The sequence below is a fragment of the Cibotium barometz genome, chromosome 27 (genome assembly GCF_041138505.1).
Source record: "Cibotium barometz isolate CiBa-2024 chromosome 27, ASM4113850v1, whole genome shotgun sequence".
In the NCBI taxonomy this organism is placed as follows: domain Eukaryota; kingdom Viridiplantae; phylum Streptophyta; class Polypodiopsida; order Cyatheales; family Cibotiaceae; genus Cibotium; species Cibotium barometz.
Window position 1 is genome coordinate 2,263,826 of NC_141072.1, and position 25,503 is coordinate 2,289,328.

At 42.6% G+C, this 25,503-nt stretch overlaps 1 protein-coding gene and 1 long non-coding RNA gene across 3 annotated transcripts; both read right to left on the reverse strand.

Annotated features, from left to right (window-relative positions):
- Positions 1 to 12,887: 12,887 nt before the first annotated feature.
- On the reverse strand, positions 12,888 to 23,860 carry LOC147622993 (putative ataxin-3 homolog). 2 transcript variants are annotated; one of them, XM_086821017.1, is made up of 3 exons: positions 23,717 to 23,860; positions 23,365 to 23,636; positions 12,888 to 13,612 (listed from the first exon to the last, which is right to left on the reverse strand). In XM_086821017.1, exons 2-3 carry the CDS (start codon positions 23,611 to 23,613, stop codon positions 13,049 to 13,051), a joined length of 813 nt encoding a protein of 270 aa, XP_086677143.1. In that variant the 5' UTR covers positions 23,614 to 23,636; positions 23,717 to 23,860; the 3' UTR covers positions 12,888 to 13,048. The 2 variants fall into 2 exon arrangements, with proteins under 2 accessions (XP_086677143.1, XP_086677142.1); XM_086821016.1 differs by having other exon boundaries at positions 23,365 to 23,837.
- On the reverse strand, positions 21,760 to 23,353 carry LOC147622994 (uncharacterized). The gene is made up of 2 exons (XR_015269314.1): positions 22,353 to 23,353; positions 21,760 to 22,225 (listed from the first exon to the last, which is right to left on the reverse strand). It is a non-coding gene; the product is annotated as an uncharacterized LOC147622994 (long non-coding RNA).
- Positions 23,861 to 25,503: the final 1,643 nt, after the last annotated feature.

Here is a 25,503-nt window from a genome sequence, read left to right on the forward strand (position 1 = left end):
TGTAAGGACTTTGCAAAAGCAGTGATGTCTGCTGCTGCGAAGTGTCCACCTACATAGGCGGTCCCCTGCTTGTAGAGTTGTCCCACAATCAATTGATAGGGTGCCAACTTTTTAATGAGGCGCCTTGCTCAATCTTTGTTGAGGAGTGGTCAACGAGTAGGCCGTTGGCAAGGAAATGCGCAACCTCCTCTCCCCATTAAGGGATTAAGCACAATTGGAACAAAGCATCATTTGGCAAGTCATACATCAACTCCCACCGGCGGCTCACCTTCGAGGATGCATGACATGGTCAACCAAGACATGCTGTGAGCCCTTCCGCACTGTGATGGTGAAGTTGAACTCAAGCAAGATTAACAACCATCTAGTGATCCTATCGGTCGTGCAGGGTTTGTTCACACAAGATTAGCAACCATCTAGTGATCCTACCAGTCATGTAGGGTATATTCACAAGATAAAGGAGGGCTTGGTGGTCTACAAAGAAGATGAATTGAGTTTCCAAAAGATAATGTGGCAAAACTTTTTGATTGTGTAAACCATTCCTAACCCTTCTTGGTGGTATAGTTGCATTTTTCCTCATTGAGTTGGCGAACTCGCAAAGCTAATAGGGAAATCCCTATTGTGTTTACCGGGTTGAGCCAGCACACACCCAATTGAAAAGGCAGAGGCATTGATGTGGACATGAAATATGCTATCCCAATTGGGGGAACTCAAGATGGGAGCGCTTGTTGGCAAGGCTTTCTTCAGGGTGTTATACGCTTATTGGCATTCCTCTATCCACTCGAAGATGATTAGAAGTCCATAAAGGGGGTGAGAAATATCAACGTACATGAAGATGAAATGTCGATAGTACCCAACATGTCCCATGAAGCATTGGACTCCTTTGAAGTTAGTCGATGGTGGCAACTCAAGGATGAGTCATACCTTGATATCATCTATGTGTGGAGATTCCTTGTTTTGAGGTAATGAGTCCCAAGATGACACCATGCCAAACCTAGAATTGGCATTTGAGAGGGTTCGGGGAGATTCGGTAGAGCCGACATCTCTCTAGCAGTTTCCATAAACATTCTAGGTGTGCTTTCCAAATGGAATTGACACAAAGGTCATCCATGAAGACTTCAAGGAATTTCCATCGATACTCCTTATAGGTTGTCACATTAGACGCTAAAAGATGCTTGGGGCATTCATTAGCCCAAAGGGCATGACACGATATGCATATGTGCCCCATTCATTTGCAAAGGCTAGCTTGTGTTAATCCTTTGGATCGATCAACACTTGGTTATAGCTAGAGAATCTATCAAGGAAGCTATAGGCTTCCTTCCCTATGACTCTCTCGAGCACATGTTCCTTGAAGGGCAAAGGATAGTGATCCCGTATTGTGGCGGCATTGACCTTTTTGAGGTCTACGCACACTAGCACTTTTCCATTCTTCTTGGGCACTATCACTATGGGTGAAACCCATTCTATGTGCTCTATCTTGTAGATGAATCCGACATCTATGAGTTTGTCAATTTCCTCCCAAACCATCTTGGAGTATTTAGGACTCATGGGCTATGCTCTCTACTTTACTAGTCTCACTCCGTCTACCATAGGGATAGTATGTTTAACCACTTCGAGAGGTACACCCTTCATATCTGTGTACTTTCAAGCGAAGAAATCTTGTAATTCCATGAGGAGAGCGATGAGCTCTTTTTCTTCTCTAGCCGAGAGGTCATCCCCTATGTAGATAGGCCTCCGATTCTTGCCCAAGCCTACCAAGTTAACCTCCTTAAAACCTTGGCTAGACCATCGTAAGAGGTCCCTGGTTCCTTGTTGTGGGTCCTTTGGGCCGAGTCATATTGCACAGAATGATCAGTTATCTTAAAGGTTCTAAAGTTCTTGGGGACTTGTTTAGTCTCCTCTTCTTTAGCGCTTTCTTCATCTACCAATTTCTTGGCCTCTTTTTCTGTGACAAGCGCTATCTTTTTGTTTTGTACCTTGCGCACAGAGCGACAAAGATTTTGGGTTCAGGTTAGGGATCAACCAGTTCCTTTCGTTTGGAGGAGATCATCTAGACCAGGAAGGTAACCTTGGCCAGGCTCCTTTTGCGCCAAACTTGGCTAAAGTACTCATGTGCTTCAACCGCCCTTTCATATTTCAGCCAATGCGTGTTTGAGTCAGTAGGGAAGACGTATGCGCCCGAGAACCCTTTGGGTTTATGAGTTCTGAGTCGTAGATGGTTCCCCTGTAATGGTTCCTCATTGTTGCAATTTTCAAGCTCATGATTGGTGACTTCAGGGCAGGCATGAGGTGCTTAGCATGTAGAGGGACGTGATCTCTTTCCTATCGGCTATCTATGAAACAGGCTTGTTGGCTGAAATTCATCACCACAAAGGTATGGCGGAAGTTGGTCCCAAGGATCTTGATCTTCAAGTCCCTTAGGAGGCCTATGGGCCTTACGGTGGCTCCATCAACAAGTTTCACCCAATAAGGTTGTGTCATCCATGGTAGGTGCTCCCCATTTTTCCCAACATTGTTTAGTGACAATGCTTACTCCGGCCCCTCCATCCAAGATGGCAGTGACCTAAAGGCTATCGAAGGTTATGGGTAGTACTACATTGAGTTCATCTCCTTTGAAATATTTCTCGAATTTGTTAACTCAAATAGTGGGGGTGCACAGGACTCTATGAATTCATCTTCGTCGATCTCATTAGAGCTGTTGAGCTCTATAGGCTCTTGCATTCCTGCCTCTAGGCATCCATCCATCTAATCTTTTAAATCCTTTCATAATCTTGGGCTACCTTGGAGCAAGGTGCCAATGGGGATTTGGATTTGAGAAGAGAGCAAGCAGAAGAGACCTGCAATGTCCCTAGGAATGGATGTAGTTCTTACTACTTTGTGAGGTCCTGCACAATGATAGCATTGCATGGGTGGTCGCGTAGCCACGTTGTTCAAGTCCCTCCCCCACGAGTTTGGGGTGGCTAGGTATACAGGGTGCATCTGGTCTCCCTCCATCACATAGTGGATTAGGATCTGGGAGGGTGGACTGTTTGATTCAAGGGGCTCAAAGGTGGTCCCTTCAGCAACTTCCCCCTCATCACCTTCTTCGAAGATTTAAGGTGATTCAAGGTAATGGGGATTGTGGAGGGAGTACATGGGGTGATAAGGGAATTTTTTGTACCCTAAGAATTCCTCTTTGGGCCACTTCATGGCCTGGTTGAGGTGTGTTATGAAGTACAGGTGCTGGCAGGGCCAATGGTTGCCTCGGATTTGCTGTCAAGTCTTGAGACAAGGCTTGGGCTTGAGCAACTCTTTGCTGGTATCAATTTGCAATTTCATCTTTGGCAATAAAAGTGTAGTAGAGGGTGGGACAGTCTCAAATGTGGACACTCTGTGCTAGTATGGTTAGCTCAACAAATCAGGCACCACACTAGTTGCCTCTTGGGGTAAAGATGGGGTTGGCCGAACACAATACCCGCCAGTTCTCCAATGTTAGGTCATTTGTTGCATTAATGTCACGGCTAGCTATTTTACTTGTTATATTAAGGTGTACTCCTTTCTTTTCCCATCAGATCTTGTACTGGCTGTTTTGAAGGAAGCCTCATATGTGTCCTCATGCAGTTCTCGAGAACACGTTCCCTTGAAATTATCCTACTCAAAGGAAGTATGGGCTAGAGCATACAAGGAATTATGCAAGGGTACATCCTCAAGGCCTTCAAGGAATCTCCCGATCAGCCTTTCATCAGAGAACTTGTCTCTATCACTACAATAGGAATGGAGATATCTCGGTTGATGAGTCCCGAATGGTTTCCTCATCCTTCTGTTTGACGTTATGGAGTTGCTCAACTAGACTCCATCGGGTTCCTTGGCAGGAGTACACAACTTTGAAGGCCTCTTTCAAGGCTTCAAAGGTGACCTTATCCTCTACCATTAGGGATCTAAACCACTGGCCAGTTTTGCCATCTAGGCTGGGGCCAAAGGCGCTCACCTCGACTTGATCGTCCACGTGGCCGAATGCCTCATAGATCTGATTAAACATTTCTGAGTGTGATATGGGATCTCCAATTCCATCGAACCTGGTTATCAACTTAAAGATTTGGCTAGTTTGTTTTGCTCTTGTCTTGGCCCTTGTGCCAGCTAAACTGGTGTTGGCGGTGTGATTCCGCAGAGCAAACCCCTCCCTATTTCCATGGTTATCCTCAATATTTCATGGGTTAGTCCTGCCATGGTTGGAGGGTGCTGGTTGGGGTCAGATAAGTGGGGGAGTTGGTCGAGGGAGATAATATACCATTGGGGTCCTTGTCTCAAGGGAGGACTAGTTTGTGCTTCATAAGGTCCCATATGATATACAGGGTGTGCCCTGCGAGGTGGGTACTGTTGGTACATTTTGTGTCACGGGTTTATATGATTGGGCTAGGTAGGTTCTCTCTCTTCGATAGGACATTTTAGGCCCCTCGAGAGCTGGTTCCTAACCTAGGTTTAGAATTAGCCTATGGTCTTGGTATGAATTGGTCATTCCAGTGGGTAGCATGCCCCCTCGAATTGGTGGATTAGTCTGGGTTGCGCTACTTTCACTTTGCCCCATTTTTCGTTCTCTGGTAGAGCACATGGGCTCTCTTTTGAGCCAGTGTTTGACTGTGCGTTTCCCAAGATAAAGTTTTGGAGTCTCGAAGGAAGGCTTCTTTGTGAATGAGTAGGGGATGTTGCGTCTTGCTCCAAGGCAAGTGGTCTATCCCACTGGGCTACCAGTCCTCCTGCCTCTAAGTCAAGAGTAGTGCATCCCATGCTAGGATGCTCCTCACTCTCACTGGTGCTGTCAAAAACCAACACCATTTGGCTCCATGCTGTATTGATCAAGGGTCTCATCTTATGAGCAAGGAAGCATCAAGAGGATTTATGTCGTTTCGAACCAATTTCCCCAAGTGTAGGTGCATGAAGGTGAGAAGTGGTAGTGTTAGACCTCCCTTGTAGACAGTCTCTGTTTTCTTTTTAAGGAAGGTACGACCGTATGCTAGTTAAGACACGGGCGTATGCTTGGAAGATGGAACGGCGTACACTAAAGACATGGATGTGGCTAATAGAAGTGAAAGATCCCTGCCCCCTCCGCACAACGAATTCGGAGGTGCTAGAGCAGTGGAAGTAGCACTTCTTGCGCAAGGCAGAGCCTCTCACTCGGGGCCTCGCCCACGGATATCCGAACAAGAGACTAATCCCTTGGTTTATTCCAAAACCGAACCTGGAAAAACTTCCCTCGCCCAGAAAGCATGGGCGATTCCTCCAAGATATTTTTATTCTAACGTAGTCAAGAGCCTTAACTAACCAAACTCATCCGACTGAACTAGTAAGTCACATGGTCAGATCAAGGAAGAGACTTGCACTTGGATCATAGAGACCAACGCTTTTTTCCTCGTCAAGAGGCACAGCCATTGATTCTTTTCCATAGAACAAGGACTATTCGGGATTTACTTCATCTATCGTAACATAACAGAATTGAGTCTCATTTTAGGGATCCATCAGTCCAGCCCCATCCAGTCCCATGGATTAGCCAACCGCCAACCACTCTAGTGATAGGATCCATTTAGGAATTTGGTTATGTTTTGTCCCGAGTACCAGGGAAAAGAGTTCCCAGGCCCCCTAGCCAGCACTTCAAGCAAACTTCAAGATAGTCACACCACTTATACACCCAATATGAAATTGCCTGTTTCACAGATTTAGCTGTCTTTAAAACAATATTTTAATGAAACCATAGTATCATTGATCATAATCCTCCAAAATATCCAAGTTGAATTCTAATTTCCAATCATTCTTTCATCGGTGTACCTATGGCATCATTGGCAACCAGAACGCTCACCACCTGTTCACTCAGGGGCCTTTTTAATAGTCCTAGCTCATCCTACCCGGAAATATATTCACTTATAAAAATCCAGATGGACTCTTCGTTGAAGATCAGCAAGATCAACCAACAGATCCATATAAAAGAGCCATGGACTCATCCGTTGAGGACCAGCACAAGGACAATCAACTAGATCCATGCCGCTCGAGTTCAGAAAATAACTCTAACTCCTTGTTCCATTTTCTTCCTCGACGCACATGTAGGTATCTTCGGCGCACATGTAGGTATCTTCGGCGACCCAGAGCCCGAGCACTGTATGGCCAGCACCCTCTAGGCTCCTTCGCAGGTCACCTAGGGCTTCACTCATAGGCCGCTTCCTTGGTCCCTCATCCACCGGAAGCTCACTATTTAAATCGAACCGAGGCTGGTCAAGGCCTTAGTCGACGACCTTGCTACGTGAGACGTCCTCCATTGACTCTCAGTCAGTTGTTTTTGCAACTTTATCACTTAGGTCTCCACGACCTCATTTACAAGATGGTCAAAATGCTTCCCCAGCATTCTTGACATAAAACAGTCATTTAAAAACAGGTCATAAATACAGTTTCTAATGAACTGTCATCTTTCCACATTGTTCCACATCATTTCTCGTTATTCCATATTCTTCTACATCAATTCACATTGCTTAATCCACATCCAATCATATGTATTCCCATCATCCTTCATCCATTCTCATCTAGTCACATCATATTACATCTTATCACATCTATCCTCATCATCACATCTCATCCATTCACATCTACCCATATCCATATCACATCTATCCTCATCATCACATCTCATACATTCACATCTACCCATATCCATATCACATCACATCACATCCATTCACATTGCATCTCATCCATTCACATCTATCCCGATTCACATCACATCACATCCATTTCACATCACATCTCATCCATTCACATCTATCTCGATTCACATCGCATCTCATTCATTCACGTCTATCCCGATTCACACCACATCCATTTCACATCACATCACATCCATTCACATCACATCTCATCCATTCACATCTATCCCGATTCACATCACATCACATCCATTTCACATCACAACACATCCATTTCACATCACATCACTTTCATTCACATCACATCTCATCCATTCACATCTATCTCGATTCACATCTCATTCATTCACATCTATCCCGATTCACATTACATCTATTTCACATCACATCACATCCATTCACATCACATCACATCCATTCACATCACATCTCATCCATTCACATCTATCTCGATTCACATCACATCTCATCATTCACATGTATCCTGATTCACATTACATCACATAACATCCATTTCACATCACATCACATCTCATCCATTCACATCTATCTCGATTCACATCACATCACATCTCATTCATTCACATCTATCCCGATTCACATCACATCCATTCACATCACATCTCATCCACATCTCTTTGCATCCACATCCACATCCATTCACATCACATCTCTTCACATCCACATCCACATCCATTTACATCACATCACATCCCATTCACATCTCATCACATCCACATCCATTTACATCACATCACATCTCATCTACATCTCTTCACTTTCACATCCATTTACATTACATCACATCCCATCCACATCTCTTCACATCCACATCCATTTACATCACATCACATCACATCCATTCACATCACATCTTATCCATTCACATCTATTTACATCACATCACATCCCATCCACATCTCTTCACATCCACATCCACATCCATTAACATTCCATCCACATCTCATCACATTCACATCCATCCACATCTCATCACATTCACATCCATTTACATCACATCACATCACATCCCATCCACATCTCTTCACATCCACATCCATTTACATCACATTCACATCTTATCACATCCACTCACATCTTATCACATCCTATCACATTGCATTCACATCTTATCACATCGTATTCTCATCTTATCCACATCGTATTCACACCTATTCACATTTAGTTAATTAGTCATAGGAATGACTATTCTTTTGGGGAGAGAGAGATATACATAAAAAGCATCCTAATTAGCATTCATTTGCTTAAGAATTAGTCATAGGAATGACTATTCTTTTGGGGAGAGAGAGATATACATAAAAAGCCTCCTAATTAAGTATAAAGATTAACTTTTTTGTGATTAATCATTAGAATTCTTATAGAAAGCTTAATTTGCATTGAAAACAATTAATTTGAAACTTCTCAAGCTTGAGAGGGGTTGAGAAGTGAAATCTTTTGAGAATATTAATGAAAACCATGAAATTACTTCTTACTCTATATTTGGCTTGCTTCTTTATCTTAGAAGGAAGCCCCCAACCAATCAATTGGTTTAGTATGTTGAGAAGAAAGCTCCAAGAGTTGTTGAAGAGAGAGAGAGAAGCTTCAAGTTCTCCAAAAGTAGAGGATTTTTAAGGGGTAATAGAAAATATCATTATTGTAATGTAATACTGGCATGGTATAGTTCATAGATTTTTTTACAAAAGACTAAGGATCTATTTATAGGTGAGGGAGGCCACTAACCAAGTCCAACTGGGTTCTAGAATTTTCCAGGTTCAGTTTGACTCAATTTGGACAAGATTTGGACGAGTTTGGCTCTCTTTTTTATTTGGTTTGATCCAGGAGAGAGGAGGTCAAAATGTCATAATTTTTTTGAATTAAAAACTCATCCACATGTGTGAATTAGGCGCCTACCTCAAGAGTCCCCCTCCTCTCCTTACCAAGGTGTCAAAAATGCATCATTATTCCAAAATATCTCATTTTTTTAGTAATATCTCATAGTTTTTAACTAATAAACCTTGTACTCGGTCAACTCTTCATCTTATGTGAGAATTTACTCATTTTTGGGTATTTTCTTTTATTCTTTGGATTTATCTCGTCCTAGCACTTAGATTAATCCAATTGGCCCATCGGAACCTTAATTAAACCATAATCCAAAAATTTTTGAAAATGTAGACCCTTAGGCTAAGGTCCTTTATACACATTTTCAATTAATTCCAAATGCACATTGGAAAGTTCTTTTTGAATTTCTGTTTCAAGGGAATCCATTTTAGACACTAGGAGGATTTTTATATCCAAAGATATCTTAATTTAGGATTCTCTATCTCTAGACTTTTTCTCTCTCGAGGCCAAAACAGGGTAAAGTAAGATCTTTCTTCTATTTCAGAGAGGGGAATAATTACAAGAATAGAAGGGGAGGTTTTTACACCTTTACACCACCTCAAAAGCTAGAGGGAGGAATCTTACAAGAAGGGTACAAGCATTCACTTAGACAAAGGAATACACGAGCGTGTCTTGAGAGAAGGACAAGGGCGTGTCTTGAGGGAAGGTACAGGCATGTCTTGAGAAAAGGTATGAGAATATGCTTGAAAGAAGGTACGGGCGTACGCTTGTGATGGTACATGCGTACTCTAAGAAGGAACGGACGTGGCTTGAGATGGTACAAGCGTGTCCTGAAGAAGACTCGAGTGTACACTTGTGATGGTACGAGCGTACTCTTCTTGGGTTAGTTAATTGTGTATGGTAGACGTGTCATCTGATAGCCTTCCCCTAATAGTACAGCAGTACCCAATTTGTACCCCTTTTTCAATGCGCTTTATACCTTGTAAATGCAATTTATTCCCATTAATTTCCCTCCCCTCATTTTAATTCAATAGATTCTAAAGGATTTGCTCAGCAGGAAGACACGGGTGTGGCAAAAGAAGACACGATCATGGCAATGAGAAGGGTACGTCCGTATGTTTCCAAAAGGCAGATAAAATTGAAAATGCACCTCTTCTCCTCCCCTGATTTCTGAAGTTTTGGATCCTTCCATGATGATTTTTTGTGTTTTTCTTTTTGTAGGTGGCTAGATCTAGTCTCCAGCTACCCAATGATGCCTAAGAAAACCTAACTACCTAAGATTAATTAAATAATTAAGCTAATTGTGAAAAGTTTGACAAATGTTAAAGAAAACCAAAATCGATGAACTTCAAGAGCAAAGTTTAGGCACTTACTTGTGTCTCTCGCATCCAATGTGAAGACTCCCAAGCTCTTCATGCTCCATTGCTCCATTGAACTCCATAGTTGAAGTAAAAAAAAATCAAACAACAAACAACCATCGGTGGATATGCACTCCAGCTAGGGCTATGCAATGACTCTAGCAACAAGTGGTGGAATATGGAGGACCCTAAGATAAATGCCCATCCCCGGTATGATCCCCATGTCAACCATCGGTGGATATGCACTCCAGCTGGGGCTATGCAATGACTCTAGCAACAAGTGGTGGAATATGGAGGACCCTAAGATAAATGCCCATCCCCGGTATGATCCCCATCCCCGGTATGATCCCCAAAGATGTTAACCATGTCAACATACTACCTTGCACAAGAGAGGGAGAGAAGAGAGAGAGATGCCATACAAGGGTCAGTTCGGAGACTAGCACTTAGCCAACCCTATTGAGATATCAAGCTCGGCTAGTGCTACGACGGACATTGATGACCCACTTGGGTGATAGCTTCCACACCTACACCACTGGCATGGTTGGCGAGATTATGGGTGATATGCAGCCAGTGGGATGACAAGCTATGTGACAGCCATTTTGGATTACTAGAGACTGACATAGTTATAGCGCCAGCTCATTTAGTCAGGTTCACATTATGGACCGACCTTGTATATTGTAGTAGTTGAGTAATAACCCATATAGTGTGTACTCTTATCTTGATGTTACGCGCACTTATACTTTGTAAGGTGGCGCTCAAGCATATAAAGCGATCTCAAATTGTGTTTAATGTCCGTAGATAAAATCTAAGGACTCTGTATACATATTTGCTTAATAAGACCGGACCATTTTCAAGTTTAACCGATCTAGTGTGAAAAACTAGTCACAAGTCGTTATTGACAATAAGAAATGGACAATCATTCCCTTGCAATAGAATACTTGTGAGCTCCCCTTCTTCTCTACTCTTGCTTGCTTGTGCTCTATTGAATCTTGCATGCTTGATAGATGCTTGCTAGGTAGGATTGTTTGTAGATTTTCTGCTTCCATTGTGAAGGACCATCTCTATTTGCTTGCATCTAAGCGAAGAGAGATCTCCCTTGTCCCCATCGTAAAGGAGCATTCTGGTGTGACAACGAAGTGAGGATGTGAGACGGACGAGCTAAGAGCACCCACATAGGGAAGTTGCAATCACGGCTCTAAGGCAAGACCCAATGGCACATGCTTCGACAAGGCTAAGGTAAGCACTTGACTTGAACATGGATCCAATTATGTTAAAACTTCCAATTCAAAGTTATTTTAAAACTTCCAATTCAGAAGGAAGAAATCAAGTTGCTTCTATCTTAGGCCCATGGTCATAATGTGAGTATAAACAAGGTGTTAAGAAAATACTAACTAACTAATATCTTCAACAATACCCATGCTCATTTGAAGCTATTATAACTAAATCCTTTAATTAGTCCAAGGTCATGAACATGACTACACATGATTGTGCAACTAGATTTCCTAGTGTCAAGCATATATTTTTCTAATCTTAGCCCCAAGCATATGTTTTTCTAATCTTGGCCCCAAGCTTGAACGCTAAGTAACACATTATTTGGCTATTCAAATTTAGTTCTCGTCGATGAGAGTAAAGAAACGAAAGCATAGGTTTGGTCCTTCTAAAGCATTATTTGGGTATTCAAATTTAGTCATCTCCAATGTGCAATTCAATGACAAAAGAAGTTGGATTTCCATTGTGAGATGTTTGTAATAGCTATAATACATGAAGCCCCACATCATGGAATAATCATGGTGAAATGAAGGGCACCACCTCTAACTTAATCACCACATTTTATGAAGACCATTTACATTGCATTTTATCCTCAAGGAGAGGAAGACCTTACTAAAATTTAGATACAAAAAAGTTTGCTACTATCATAAGTTTGAGACGAACGGTTCTTTAGAGGAGAAGAGCAGAAAGGTTTGGACACTTGAAAAGGCGACCACATATTGCTGCAAGCAGTTTTCAACCCCCCAAGAGAGAGAGAGAGACTTGTTGAAAGGTCTCTGTGGAAGATGAAGTTGCACTCTCTCTCTCTCACACACACACACACATTAAAAACCACGAGATGCTGCCCTCAACCCATTTTTCTCTCTATCCTTTCACTAGCGTTTCTCTTCCTTACAAAGCAGCTCAAAAGGCTCGCCTTTTCACAAGGAACATCATGGACAATACTCACTAAGTATCCTCGCCAAAAACCCACAAACTCCCATTAACCAAAAAGTCCATAACGATGGGCTCACATGTTATACGATGATTCTCACATAGAGCCTCTTTCAATAAAATTGAACTATTTATTGAACAAAGCATAACCCAATACATACTCAAAGACCGGTTAAAACTGAGCAACATAATTAAAGATAATACTCAAGACTTGTGAAACTCGATGTACAAAGCTTGAGAGGCATAAGTTAGCCTTAAGCTCCACTAATGAGTATGTGTACAAATCACTTACAAGCTTATATAATCTCACAAAGGACCTCGTCACTTTGGTCAATGAGCAAGACCTAGAATCTAACCAAGGTAAATCTTCTCTCGTTATAATTGCCACCTTACCTTTGGATCTTGATCTTGAATTAGACCACAAACAGCTGCACAAAGGGATAGAGTAATGACACTAAGGCTCACACCTAGCATTCTAACACTTGGTCATACAAAATACCTAGCATCAAGGCTATCTAAGTTATGCACTCCCTCAAAAAGATGACATGCTTATGGTAAGCATGACATGTTTATATACTTGCAACTCCCGGGCTTATCTAATTTTTCATGAGATCGTCCTTGTTGCACAGAATGCACCCCTTGCGACTCCATGAACTTCTTTGTCCATCTCAAGTTATCGTGCAACCTTTCCTCCCCTCGTCTACTTTTGCTTCTCATCCGCCATGTCATGAAACGCGCAAATATAAAAACTAGAATGATTAATGAGGTTAAATCCACCTTGCATTAGTAACACAAAGACATGCACAACGAAAGAAATGCTCATCTACCATGAAGAAAAACCTCCCATAGATGGAAAAAGAAAAAAGGTTAACACCACAAAATTCGTCGATATAGACCAGGATAAAACCTATTCCACACTTTCATAAAGCATAAAAGATTGTTGTATGGCCCAGCAGCAACAAGCGCAATTAACAACGGAATACATCCTCAATTAGACTGGGAGGCTTTATTTCTTTGCTCTTCAATACCCGGGACTTGAACGCTGGCTAAGCTTGCAGCCATTGCAGCAGCAAGTGAAGAAACATTCTGATTCGAAAATCGGTTATGGGCAGAATTGTCTTCTAGACTGGCTTTGATGGCAGCCATTAAAATGGGATCTTGTTCCTCTGATGTCTTTCCTGGCGTCTTTGTGGACCTTGAGATCCTCTCTGCATCATCTGGGGTAAGCCATTGCCCAAAACTGCTTCCAGAATCGGAGGTGAATGGACACTCTGCGGGAAAATTCCCTCTTACCACAAAGATGCTCCACCCTTCACTTTGGAGGGATCCAAGAAAAGCTGAGAGATAAAAATTGGACAAAAGCTCGGGTGCCGGGTAAAGGCTGTTGAAATTGTACCACTGGTCACCCACTTTCCTTATAGTAAACCAGTGGTCCTGCAAATGACATATGAATGCAACTTCCTGCTGAGGGTTTGTCTTTGCAGCCTGTGCTTCATGCGCATCAAGGGAGGTGACGTTCAGATCCCAAACATCAAGGGCCTTGGCCAAAACCTGGCAGCATGAAACACCACATCAAGCATTTTCCAAAACCTTTGAAAACAAAAAAGGAACAAATATGGTGACAGTAGTAAAACTTCTAGATTAATGCTTGTTACTTAAAACAAGATACGAGGAAAAACATATGGCAGATAATTGAACAACTTTTAAGAAAAATGCAATATGTCCAAGCACGTGAATATAGCTAATCTGTGGAGCAGAGTTGACATGGTGACCTTCTTGGCTACAAGTGACTGGATCATAGACCGGCATCTTTGCTTGTAGAAAACAAATCGCTGCACTGATTCAAAATCCTCAGATTGCATCCTCGATCATGTTAAATTACATAGTGTGTATACAGAGAACCTAAGCTAACGTGGATGGAAGATATCCATTGTGCGAGTAAGTACAATGCTTTTGTAGGCTTGCAGCATATCACACTCTAATAAGTGGATGTATGCCACATCGTTTGGCTCCAAGAAGATATCGTCGCCCACCTCAGAACCTGCACAATCTGTAGCTACCTCACCTCCCCACATGTCATACTTTGGATGACTGGACATACTCTCACTGGGGTGCATGAAGATAGCGATGACTAAAGTAGAGACCTACTTGCACACACTAGTAAGTACGTTAGGGAGGGAAATCATTGAGCTTCACTTTGATAAAGACCAAAGAATCCTGCACTCACCTCTTCTTGGCCATCTTTTGACATGACATACAGATATTGCGGGATGCACAAGAACAAATTCCTTTGCAATGTGAAGTTCCACTTATTGTTACAACCCTTACACATGGCAACACGTGGGACACATACACACTGTTATGTGGGATTTACACGCCAGTAATGCGTGGGACACGCGGACATTGCGTGGGAAGACCAATGGCAACATACTATTGCACATCATCGCTTATAATAATTAGTGTGAACGGGTGACATTCGTGGGTGAAGGTTGTAGGCTAAAGACCCAATGATGTGTAGCATGGGGGTACTAGCGAGGACACAACCACATTCAACCGCATGATGATGCATGTTTTCAGGGACTTTCTTGTGGACAGTGTGTTCATATTTTTGGATGACATACTGGTATTTTCAGCTACTGTTGAGCAACATGACATTGATGTGGAGAAAGTCTTGAGGTTACTGGAAAGCAACAAGCTCTACGTCAATGGGAAGAAGTCGGAATTTTATTTGTTCGAGGTTCACTACCTTGGATATATAATCAGTGCTGAGGACATCCGACTTGATCCAGCCAAGGTGGCCGAGATTGTCAATTGGGACGTACCACAGACGGCATATGACATTAGATCCTTTGTAGGTATATGCCAGGCATACTCCACCCACATAAACAGATTTTCTGACCTCTCGACGGATCTCACCAATGTGCTTAAGGGTGTCGAGACTATAAGGCAACGGATCCGAATGACTCCACGAGTGTTGGAGGCATTCAAGAACCTCAAGGTGGCTTTGTCAAAAGTGCCTTGTCTAGCGCTTGCCTCACGGGACGAGCTATTCCAAGTTATCACTGATGCAAGTAACATTGCGATTGGAGGTGTATTACAACAGAATGGCGATCCAAAAGCTTACATGTCTCATAAGTTACCGCCCACGGAAAAGAATTACTCGATCTACGATCGGGAACTCCTCTACGAGACTGTGTGGATGCCTTTGCTTGTTGATTTGCCATTGGCTTTTTGCAAGCACCAAATCTGGCCGTCGAAAGGCTCAAAAATAATGTTAGCTCAGTTATATTTTATAAGGTGGAGTGTTCACACCCACATTAAAAATGGGTGTGAACACCCCAATGGGCACACAAAAATTTGAAACATCTACATAGGAAGAATCGTGCTATTTACGAAGGCTTCTAATGCTTTGAAATAAAATAATATTAAAACATGGATGTCCACGTGTGGTTTGCCCACTTCTACAGCATGGGAATCGATGTCGAAAATGATGGTGGCCGGCCAACGTTGACAGGTTGTCTCACCGACGGGGAGAAGCATGGAGAAGGGTCGGCCAACTTAAGCGAAAGGATCGCGACTCTCACCTTCTCCTACGGCCAGCGAACTGAAGCAAAAAGAATCCATCTCTCTTTCTTTCCCACAGTCAACAAACTGAAGTGAAGGGAACCCCATCTCTCTCTCCCACTCTCCTGCAGTCTTTGAACTGAAGCGAAACGAGTACTCTCTCTCTCTCTCTCTCCTGTTCTCAGTAGACTGAATTGAAGGAGAACCCTCTCTCTCCCTTATGCCCAGTCGGTGGACTGAAGCGAAGCCCTGGACTCTCTCTCTTATCTTCCATCCACCGGTGGACTGAAGGAAGGTCTGGCTGCACTTTAGAAGAAACTGACTGCACACAGAGTACTCATCTATCTTCCTTAGCACAAGGCTGGATTCAATATGGTACTGTAGGGAAGAGTGGCCATTTGTTAATAACATCTTCTCACACACACACACAAGTTGTTGGGGAAACCTCTCTGTATCAAAGGCGTGGTACTGCTGAAGCCTCTTCATCGAATAACTTACATTTGATACAAGAGAAGTATCCAAAAAGAAGGTATGTGTTGGAAAGAGTTACTGCACATATATGTTTCCATTTATGTGTGATGACTGGATGAGCCTGGTTCTCGAGGAGCATCTGGTATTGTGTGAGACTGGGAGTGCTTGTGAGAGCCACATAGTAGCCTATGCAAGACTAGGCATCTCATGTGAGATCCATACAAGGCTAGTGTGAAGCTAGAAACACCCCTTGCCTTGGGCTTGGGCGGAGTAACTTGTTTTACTTTGTTTTCATCTTTGATACTTGGAAATCCAGTGCAAGAGCACCCTCTACATGTATCTGCAAATACTCCCTGTAATAAAGTTTTATCTATAGGGTATCTATTGGGTGGGGAGGAGGGGGGACGTTCCGGACCCATTCTGTTGTCAACTTCTCCAAGTCTTTTATACTCGTTAAGTGAGTGTGGGTGAATGTGGTTGTTGCTAGTGAATCTGTTTGTACTTAGTGTCTTTAATGTGAAGTTTAATATTCTTAGAAATTTGGATTGTACTTCCCACCTCGGTTCCACACAGCACATTGATGCTTTTTGGGATTTGACAATGGGGCTTCTAGACACATTACATCAAAGAAGGATTTGTTCATGTCATTGAGGGCAGCCCCAAAAGGGAAGAAGGTCACATGTGCAAACAATTCTTCATATCCAGTATCTTCATTTCCGCTGTGCATTCTGACATGGTATCAAAGCCCCAGGTGGCTTGAACCTTGGAGACATTGGAATCTCGAGGGTTTGCTGATTTGAGGTGCTGATTGGAGATTGCTTGGGCTATTCGGGACTTGGAGATCGAGTAGAAGGTAGCCATCACCATTGGACAGCCACCTTGCATATTATTTGCAGCCTCTTCTTCTTCTTTTTTCCCACCGACCCTCCCTTCACAAGACCTTGTGAACCCTTGAGATGGCAGACTTGCTTGAGATGGCTGAGAAGGACGTGAAGATCCCTATACTCCCCACGTTCCCGGTGGACCGCCAGTTGGACGGGAACAACTACGGCATATGGAAGGTAATGATGGAGTCCATTTTGGAGTCTTATGACTTGGCTGATTGTCAGATATCATCCCCTACTTGCTGGCTTCCTATTTGGTGTCCTATTTTAGCCTCTAGGGCTGACCATGTTAGTCTGAGGGGCTGGTCACCCCTCACATGTATTTTACCCATATTTATTCCCCATTTATGGTCCTGGGTATTTTTCCCAGTCATGGAGATATTTATCACCAGTCGGCTACCTTCATGTAGAGGTATATATAGCCGGCATGCCTCCCTCATATTTCATTGCTTGCCTAGCTTGTCTAGCTGCAGTCCCTCACTTACGAGGTTCTCCCCTCTTGCTCGGGACATGTATTCCTTTTGGTGATGATATTGAGAGCAGGTTCTCACCTGTGTTTCCTCTCTCTCTCTCTCTCTCTCTCTCTCTCTCTCTCTCTCTCTCTCTCTCCCCTGTGTTTCCACTTTCCCTTCTTCCGCTACACATTCTATCATGGTATCAGAGCGCCGGTGATTTTCAGCGTTGGATGCTCCCTCCTATACCTCTTCATATCTGCATTTTTCCGCCCATGGACAGATCTGTGTTTTTGTGTTCATGCGTTGAAGCTTGCGTTTCTTCAAGGGCTGATTTCAGCCCATTCAGTGGGCTGCAGTTTCCTCTCTTCAGGGCATCAGATTTCAGCCTTCTTGGCAGCCTGACAAGGGCGTTTTTTCTGGACAGCATACCTGTCCTTCTTGGTGGCACCTTCCAGGGGTTCTCAGGCGTTTTTTTCAGGTCTGTACAGCAACATAGCTGTCCCAAACAGGCTGCATTTTTTACCTGTTTGGGCTTGCTTTCCCAGCCCTGATCTTGGAGCTCTCTGGGCTCCCTTTTGCCTATCCTTTCTGGTTATCTTGTGCCATCCCTCCCACCCCCTGATTGTTCTCTGTAGCAGTTCTTAGTCTGAGGCTTCAGCGTTTCCATATTCAGCCCTTTATACCTCTGCGTTTTCAGATTTGCAGCCATGGTTGCTGCATTTTTCTGAACCGATTTTGCTGGTAGCTCTACCTTCACTTGGACTTCATTTGTTGGACCCGAAGGTACCTTCTCTTCAGCATTTTTCCTCATAGGAGGTGTGGACACTGGTCGGCTTGAATTTTCAGGTTTGTAGCCCTTGTTTGGTTGCGTTTTCTTCTCCAGTGGACACAGATCACTTGCAGAGGGGGTTTCTTGATTGGATTGTGGCTTTGGAGGCAGTTTGGTACTATACCTGTGTTTTGTTCCTGGCCTACACAGTTTCACGGTTTCTACATGTTCCTTGCCTTTGTCGACGGTGGAGTGCTATTTTTTGCTGGATAGTAGTGTTTTGGCTGCGTTTTGCTTCCCACAGGAGTTTTCTACACTCAGAGGGGGCCTTTCTCCAGCTACTTCACTTGAGGATCAGTTTCGGGAGCTGTGTTGTATCTGTGGAGACTTTCTTCTTTGACAGGAGTTTACAGTTATTTGGAGGACCATAACACAGCCCAACACGAGGCTACCAAGCCGGAACACAGGCTGTAGAAATGCCGAGCCAACAATATAATCCATATACCTCCATGTGGGTACTGATTCTTCCCCAAAAACCACATGCAATAGAGCTGGTACAGCAAGTACAACTCTCCATTCAGCCGGTACAGCAAGTACAATGGTTGGTACAATGGCTGGTACAACAAGTACAGAAGCTGGTACAACTGAAGGCAAGGGTATTTAATCATTTATTATGATTTCTAGCCATTGTACTGGCTGTACCAGTCCTTGTACTTGTTATACTTGCTGTACCACCCATTGTATCAGTATTCTTCGCGATGGAAGCCTCCAAAACAGTCCCCAACAGCCGGTATTCTTCATGAGCAGCCTTCCAGAGAGAGAGAAAGAGAGTAGCCATCATTAGGGCAGCCTGTAATGGTGGTAGAGGCTAGTGTGCAGCAAGAGAGCCTCCATTAATGAAGAGAGAGGACTCCAATTTATAGATTTGGGCCTCCCATGAGCTAAAATGGCAAGAGAAGGCTACAATGACAAGTGGAGAGCCACACAATAGCTGAAGTGACAAGTGTGAGGCCACTTGTCTCACTTTGATCCACTTTCTAACAAGTGTCAGGCCACTTGTCTCACTTTGGTCCACTTTCTTGTCCTTCCATAAACTTTATCTCTAAAAATATCCCAATTGGTAGACATTCTGTCATAGGCACTTTGCCAACTCTTGGTATCTGCTCAATTCCAGATGCAATGACGCGAACAGAATTTCCATCGGAGTCGGGCCAAAAATAGCAACTCTCCTAAATTTTAGGAGTGTGGTCCTTTGTATTCTAGGATAATCCCCCATTCCCAAAGCTTGTACTTTCCAAATATTTAGACATCCCGGAGTCCACCAGACCCCTTTCATACTGGAAAATGTCCAGGTTGGTAACATCCTCCCCAGCTTCTTAAAAGTTGTCCGCAACTTTAAGCTTCAAGCTATATGTTCAATATATAATCATGTCCCATCAAGTGGGCGAGACGAGACAGTCTCAAAAATCCAATATATCTGAAGAATCCATGTCCCAAAGAAATGGGTGAGACTAAATAAGTCTCCATAATACCAATATCAAAATCATGTCCCAAAATAAATGGGTGAGAATTCCATAGAAGATATGCTAGACACAGGCATAAGAGCCAATTGTGTCTCAATCACCAATATCAATGAGATAATCATATGCCAATGAAAATCACCAACCAGGTGCTAAGACACTTAAATAAGTGCCATGCACAAGAAACTTGTGCCTCGCACAGAAACATGTGCTATGCACACAAACTGGTGCCATTCAAGAGTACAAACCATGGTGACAGAAAAGCTGGTTCTCCATAGTTCTGGCAATCCTTTCTCCCAATCCCAACAGTTCCCATGTTCTCCCATACAATCCCAACTCTGATCAACAAGCATGGTGTGGAAACAATGAAACACTCACTCCACAATCGCAACACAAATCCACGTGTATAGTGGAGTGTTCATTGAATTGCCCTCTCACAATCCCAACATGGATCCACATGTGTGGTGAGATGAACAATGAACCTCTTCGCCTCTGTATGGAGAGATAGTGATTCTAGTATGGCTTTTAAAAATAAATAAATCCATGTCCCAAATAAATGGGCGAGACAAAACAGTCCCATAAGTCCAGATATCATAATCCAAGCTCAAAGCACACAAACATGTGCCAAGCCAAATGACCCTTGGCGTACACATAAGTCCCTTGCCAACCAGGCGTCATGTCCACTTTACCACTTGCACTCCGTGTTGGTACTCTGACCACGTGTACCTTGGATGAGAGGTGGGCTCAAGTAACAAGATAAAACAATCACTCGCAGGCATAGATAACCTGGTGTTTCATAAGCATTTCTGCTACACATAGTTTATAGACATTTCGGCCACCAACTCACACTACCCTCTCAAGTGTCCATGTTCCCTTCCATCTACTCTCTATTGTTCCACCCAGATATGGTAGAAACAATCTTTAAGAGAGCACGTAGGACAAGAGAACACTACACATGGTATGTTGTGCTCGACACTACCCTCTGAAGTGCCCATGTTCCCTTCCATATGCTTTCTATTGTTCCACCCACACATGGTAGAAACAATCTTGAAGAGAGCACGTAAGACAAGAGAACACTACACAGGGTATGTGAACCATGAGTTTCATAAGTCCAATGCATCCCAAATAAAGGAAGCCAAAAAGAATAATCCATAAACCTGAGCATGGATCCAAATCCCTAGAAAACAAGTCCAGGAATCCATAGACCTGTATACCATAATCCTTGTATACCATAACTCTTACCACATACTCCGTGCTAACCACACACCTTGGAGTAGAGGTAGACTTTATCCATAAAAGCATCATATCCATGAGATATCCAAATATTTCTTCTCTATAAACTGGGACAGATTCGTCCATAGAAATTACTTGCGAAGCCCAATATCTATATAAATCTCGTCCAAGAAAGAAATCTCCATAGATATAATCCATCCCAATAAAGGCAGCCATAAACAATGTTTCCCTGAAACCATCTCAAGGCAAACAACAACACCTTTCTCCTTGCATAGCTATACAAGGGTTAGTGAACATCAAAAACACTTCATAGCAAATAGCCAAAGCACCAACTTTGCAAACTCAAAGTATACTTAGCTTTTCTTTGCCAGGTTGGTCATGAAGCCAAAAAAAATATCTCCTCACCATATCCTTAAGATATCCCGAGATATATCTCCATATAGCTTGCCTGCAAGCTTGATAATATAATCCACAATATCCATATGGAAAGAGTGCTAAACGTGTGCACATAAAGCCAACTCCATACTTCCAAGATAAATTTTGTGAATTCATAAATCCTTAGATCAACAAGCTGTCTCCTTCTCATGCTCTTGCTTCATAAGCTATGAAGCGGCTGACCATGCTTAACAGCAATGATGGTAAGTGTGGTCCCCACTTGAGATCTTTTCTCTTCCTTATTGATAGAAGAAAGCCTATGCTCTGATACCAATGAAACTCGCGGCGGTGCCCGGGGAACTAGGGCCTTTGACACACTTGTTGATACCATCAATGCATATTAAAACACTTAAACATGGCCACAGTCTTAACACATATCCATCATCACTTTGCATAAAACATAAAAGCTGGACAAAACATCCACAAATGCTGAAAATGGAGCTTGCACGTGTGACACTGCATAGAGGCCGGAATGGGCCGACCCCCCCTTGGAGTATTTTATTACCCAAGGAGAATAATATCATGTACAAGCTTTGAGGACCTTACTCTCCCCACGGGCGATGCCGGATTATCCATATACAAATGCCATAACATAGCCCAACATGAGGCTACCAAGCTGGAACAGAGGCTGTAGAAATGCCGAGCCAACAATATAATCCATATACCTCCCTGTGGGTACTGATTCTTCCCCAAAAACCACGGGTCTTCATGCAATAGAGCTGGTACAACAAGTACAACTCTCCATTCAGCTGGTACAACAGATACAATGACTGGTACAGCAGGTACAAATGCTGGTACAGCATGTATAGTGACTAGTACAGCAGGTACAATGGCTGGTGCAATAAGAACAGAAGCTGGTACGGTCGGTACAATGGGTGGTACAACAAGTACAACAAGTACAAGGACTGGTACAGCCAGTACAATGGCTAGAAATCATAATAAATGATTAAATATTCTTACCTTCAGTATTTCTTCGCGATGGAAGCCTCCAAAACAGTGCCCAACAGTCGGTATTCTTCATGGGCAGCCTTCCAGAGAGAGAGAGAAAGAGAGTAGCCATCATTAGGGCAGCCTGTAACGGTGGTAGAGGCTAGTGTGCAACAAGAGAGCCTCCATTAATGAAGAGAGAGTACTCCAATTTATAGATTTGGGCCTCCCATGAGCTAAAATGGCAAGAGAAGGCTACAATGACAAGTGGAGAGCCACACAATAGCTGAAGTGACAAGTGTGAGGCCACTTGTCTCACTTTGATCCACTTTCTAACAAGTGTCAGGCCACTTGTTAGACGCGAACAGAATTTCCATCGGAGCTAATATATTAGAGTCCGAACGATCGCAGACATAGCCGATAGATATGAGACACAACCTACAGATGGACCAGCATGGAAGTGATGCAAAAGCGCATTATGCGCCCCAATCTACTGGAGGGATGTTGGGCAAGATATGTGTCTGATAGTAGATGAATACAAGGACTTCTTTTTAGATTGGTTTGATGTTTCTTTTCTTTTGGTAAACCCAAACCAATACTTTTAAAAAAAAACCAATTCTAGATGATTTTTTACTGAAGGTGATTGTACTTGATACTTGACATTGCAGATTTATTAGGTTGATTAGTAGGATGCATTTTCTCATCTGGATCATGGATTTCGTCCAAGACCGACATGGTCTTCAGTTATGTATAAAGTCTCATAGGTCATTTTGGCCTTCTACGGACATAAATATTACTTTCTTTCTTACACAAACACACAGAAATTCTAGTCAAACCTCCTCTCCATAGCTACACAGAATTAACAAGAGACTGATTTGAGATAAAGCACAGGAACACACAGCATGATGAAAGGCATAACTAGGGGGCAGCCAGTGCTGAGCCAGCAATCCTATAACCAGGTACTGGGCTACCAGTGTAACATTACACATGCATACATACATATGCAAATCCAAAGATCCTTATTTATTTTCTCATGAGAAGGTACCTGAATGCTGAAGTTTCCATCGAGGGAGACGTTGGAGGAGTCTTCGCCCATGATGTGGGCGTAGTCTGAGGGGGCTCCGCTGTTGCTGCCCATCACCATCTGCATTTCCCTCTTGTCGAGGTCGGCTGCCATGGCCGCGAGATCCAACTCAGAGAAGAAGGGCCCCTGCAGCACAGTGTTCACACAGTGCACACCGCACAACTTCGACTCCTGCACTTCATGGTAGAGGATCACTCCCGAGCCGTCCATCTCTTCCCCGAAGCAAAAAGCAACTATATCCGAATGATTTTCTTTAGCAAGAACGCAGTGAAAACAGATGAAGGAAATCCACAGGAAAAGCAGAGACCCTCACGTTTTCTTTGGAACAGTATCGATACACAGGAGATGCTGACTGTGGTTTTTCTTGAGGTTAACACATGGCGTAACGCGTCTGCTTGTCAAAGACAAGCCGAGAGGAGTTACACCCGAAAAGGAAATATTATTAATTATGTTCTTAGGGACAATGGGATTTTTTAAACTCTTACAATATATTATATATATAATATATACGATATTCTTGTACATATTCGGTCTTTTTTTGGTGTGCATATTTATTAATGTTACAAGCATACGTTAAACTATACTGGATTTAGAGTGTAAGGGTCACATTACAGAAATCGAAAAAATGACATCATCACTTACGTAATTTGTTTTTGGGCCCACATATTCACACGCAAATAGCGAGGCAATCCGGTTCCATATAGAATATGCGTATATTGATTTACACAAAAAATAGCGAGGCAATCCTCGTATCATTTGAAGCAGAGTGTTTTCAAGCATTGCACCGAATTTATTCGGAATGTAACTCTCCATGAAGACATATGCATGCTCAAACAGATTGTCGGCGACATACCTTGTTCTTTAGATCTCCTTGACCATAGAGAGCGTACAACTGCCGACCCCACAAGTTATTTCTTCAAATGAAATATTGTGGCAGAAGAACTTGAAATGGCTTTTGTGAAGATCCTTCATATAGTAACCAACCATACCTTTAAAAGTGTGCATACGGATTTGATGTAATCCTCTACACATGACCAATCCTCCTTCAGGTTTGAAGAAGTCCCATTGCATGTACCTTTTTATCAGTTTCCTAATGCTTATTAGAGAGGGTGCCATGAGAGAAACCACCATTTGAAAATGAAGATGGTTTAGTGTCCACCCTTCTCTAATGCAAACATTCCTTTGAGACACTCCATACGAACAAACTCTTCAAGAGGTTCCCAATTGGATACATCAATATCACCATTTCCAATCCCCACTTTCACTAAGGCTTCAAAAAGCTTCATCTTTTTTGGAGGGCTGTGCCTTGTTTGCACTCTTCAAAGGATACGACTTTGCTACGCAAATCACTAGTAGAACCAATTACTTCCAGAAAACCTGCACCACTTGAGGTGCATGATTTTTTTTCCAAATGTCCATTACAGCACATGCACTAGTACACTCGATGATTATATGTACAAGAGAGCGCCTCTCTCTCTCTCTCTCTCTCTCTCTCTCTCTCTCTCTCTCTCTCTCTCTCTCTCTCTCTCTCTCTCTCTCTCTCTCTCTCTCTCGCATTGCCAGTCTTTCTTGCATGTGCGACAATGATTGTAGTCTCTTTTCAAAATTTTATGAATCTGAATCCATAGGGTTTTTTATTGTTGAAAATTAAAAAAATTTAATGAAGGAAAATTCCTTATAGTTGCAGTCATTTGGGAGCTTTGGATTTTTAGAGCTAGTAGAGCTATTAGTAGTGTGGTCTTAATAGCATGAACATTTTTAAAATAGAGCACTATAACGTTAATATTATTTTTTTGGAAAGGGCAAATAAATCATCTTAACACACATCATATAAGAAAAACACGTTATACGTTATCATTGATTTTCAAGTAACATCCAACCACCAATATTTAAAGGAGAATACTATTAATACAAAAAAAAGACAAACTACTTATGTCCTATCATTACAACAAAGCACACACAATATGAAACGTGAAATCAAAAATATAAATATCTAAACAAATACATCTCCTTTAAAAATAAATATTTAAAGGAGAATACTATTAATACAAAAAAAAAAGACAAACTACTTATGTCCTATCATTACAACAAAGCACACGC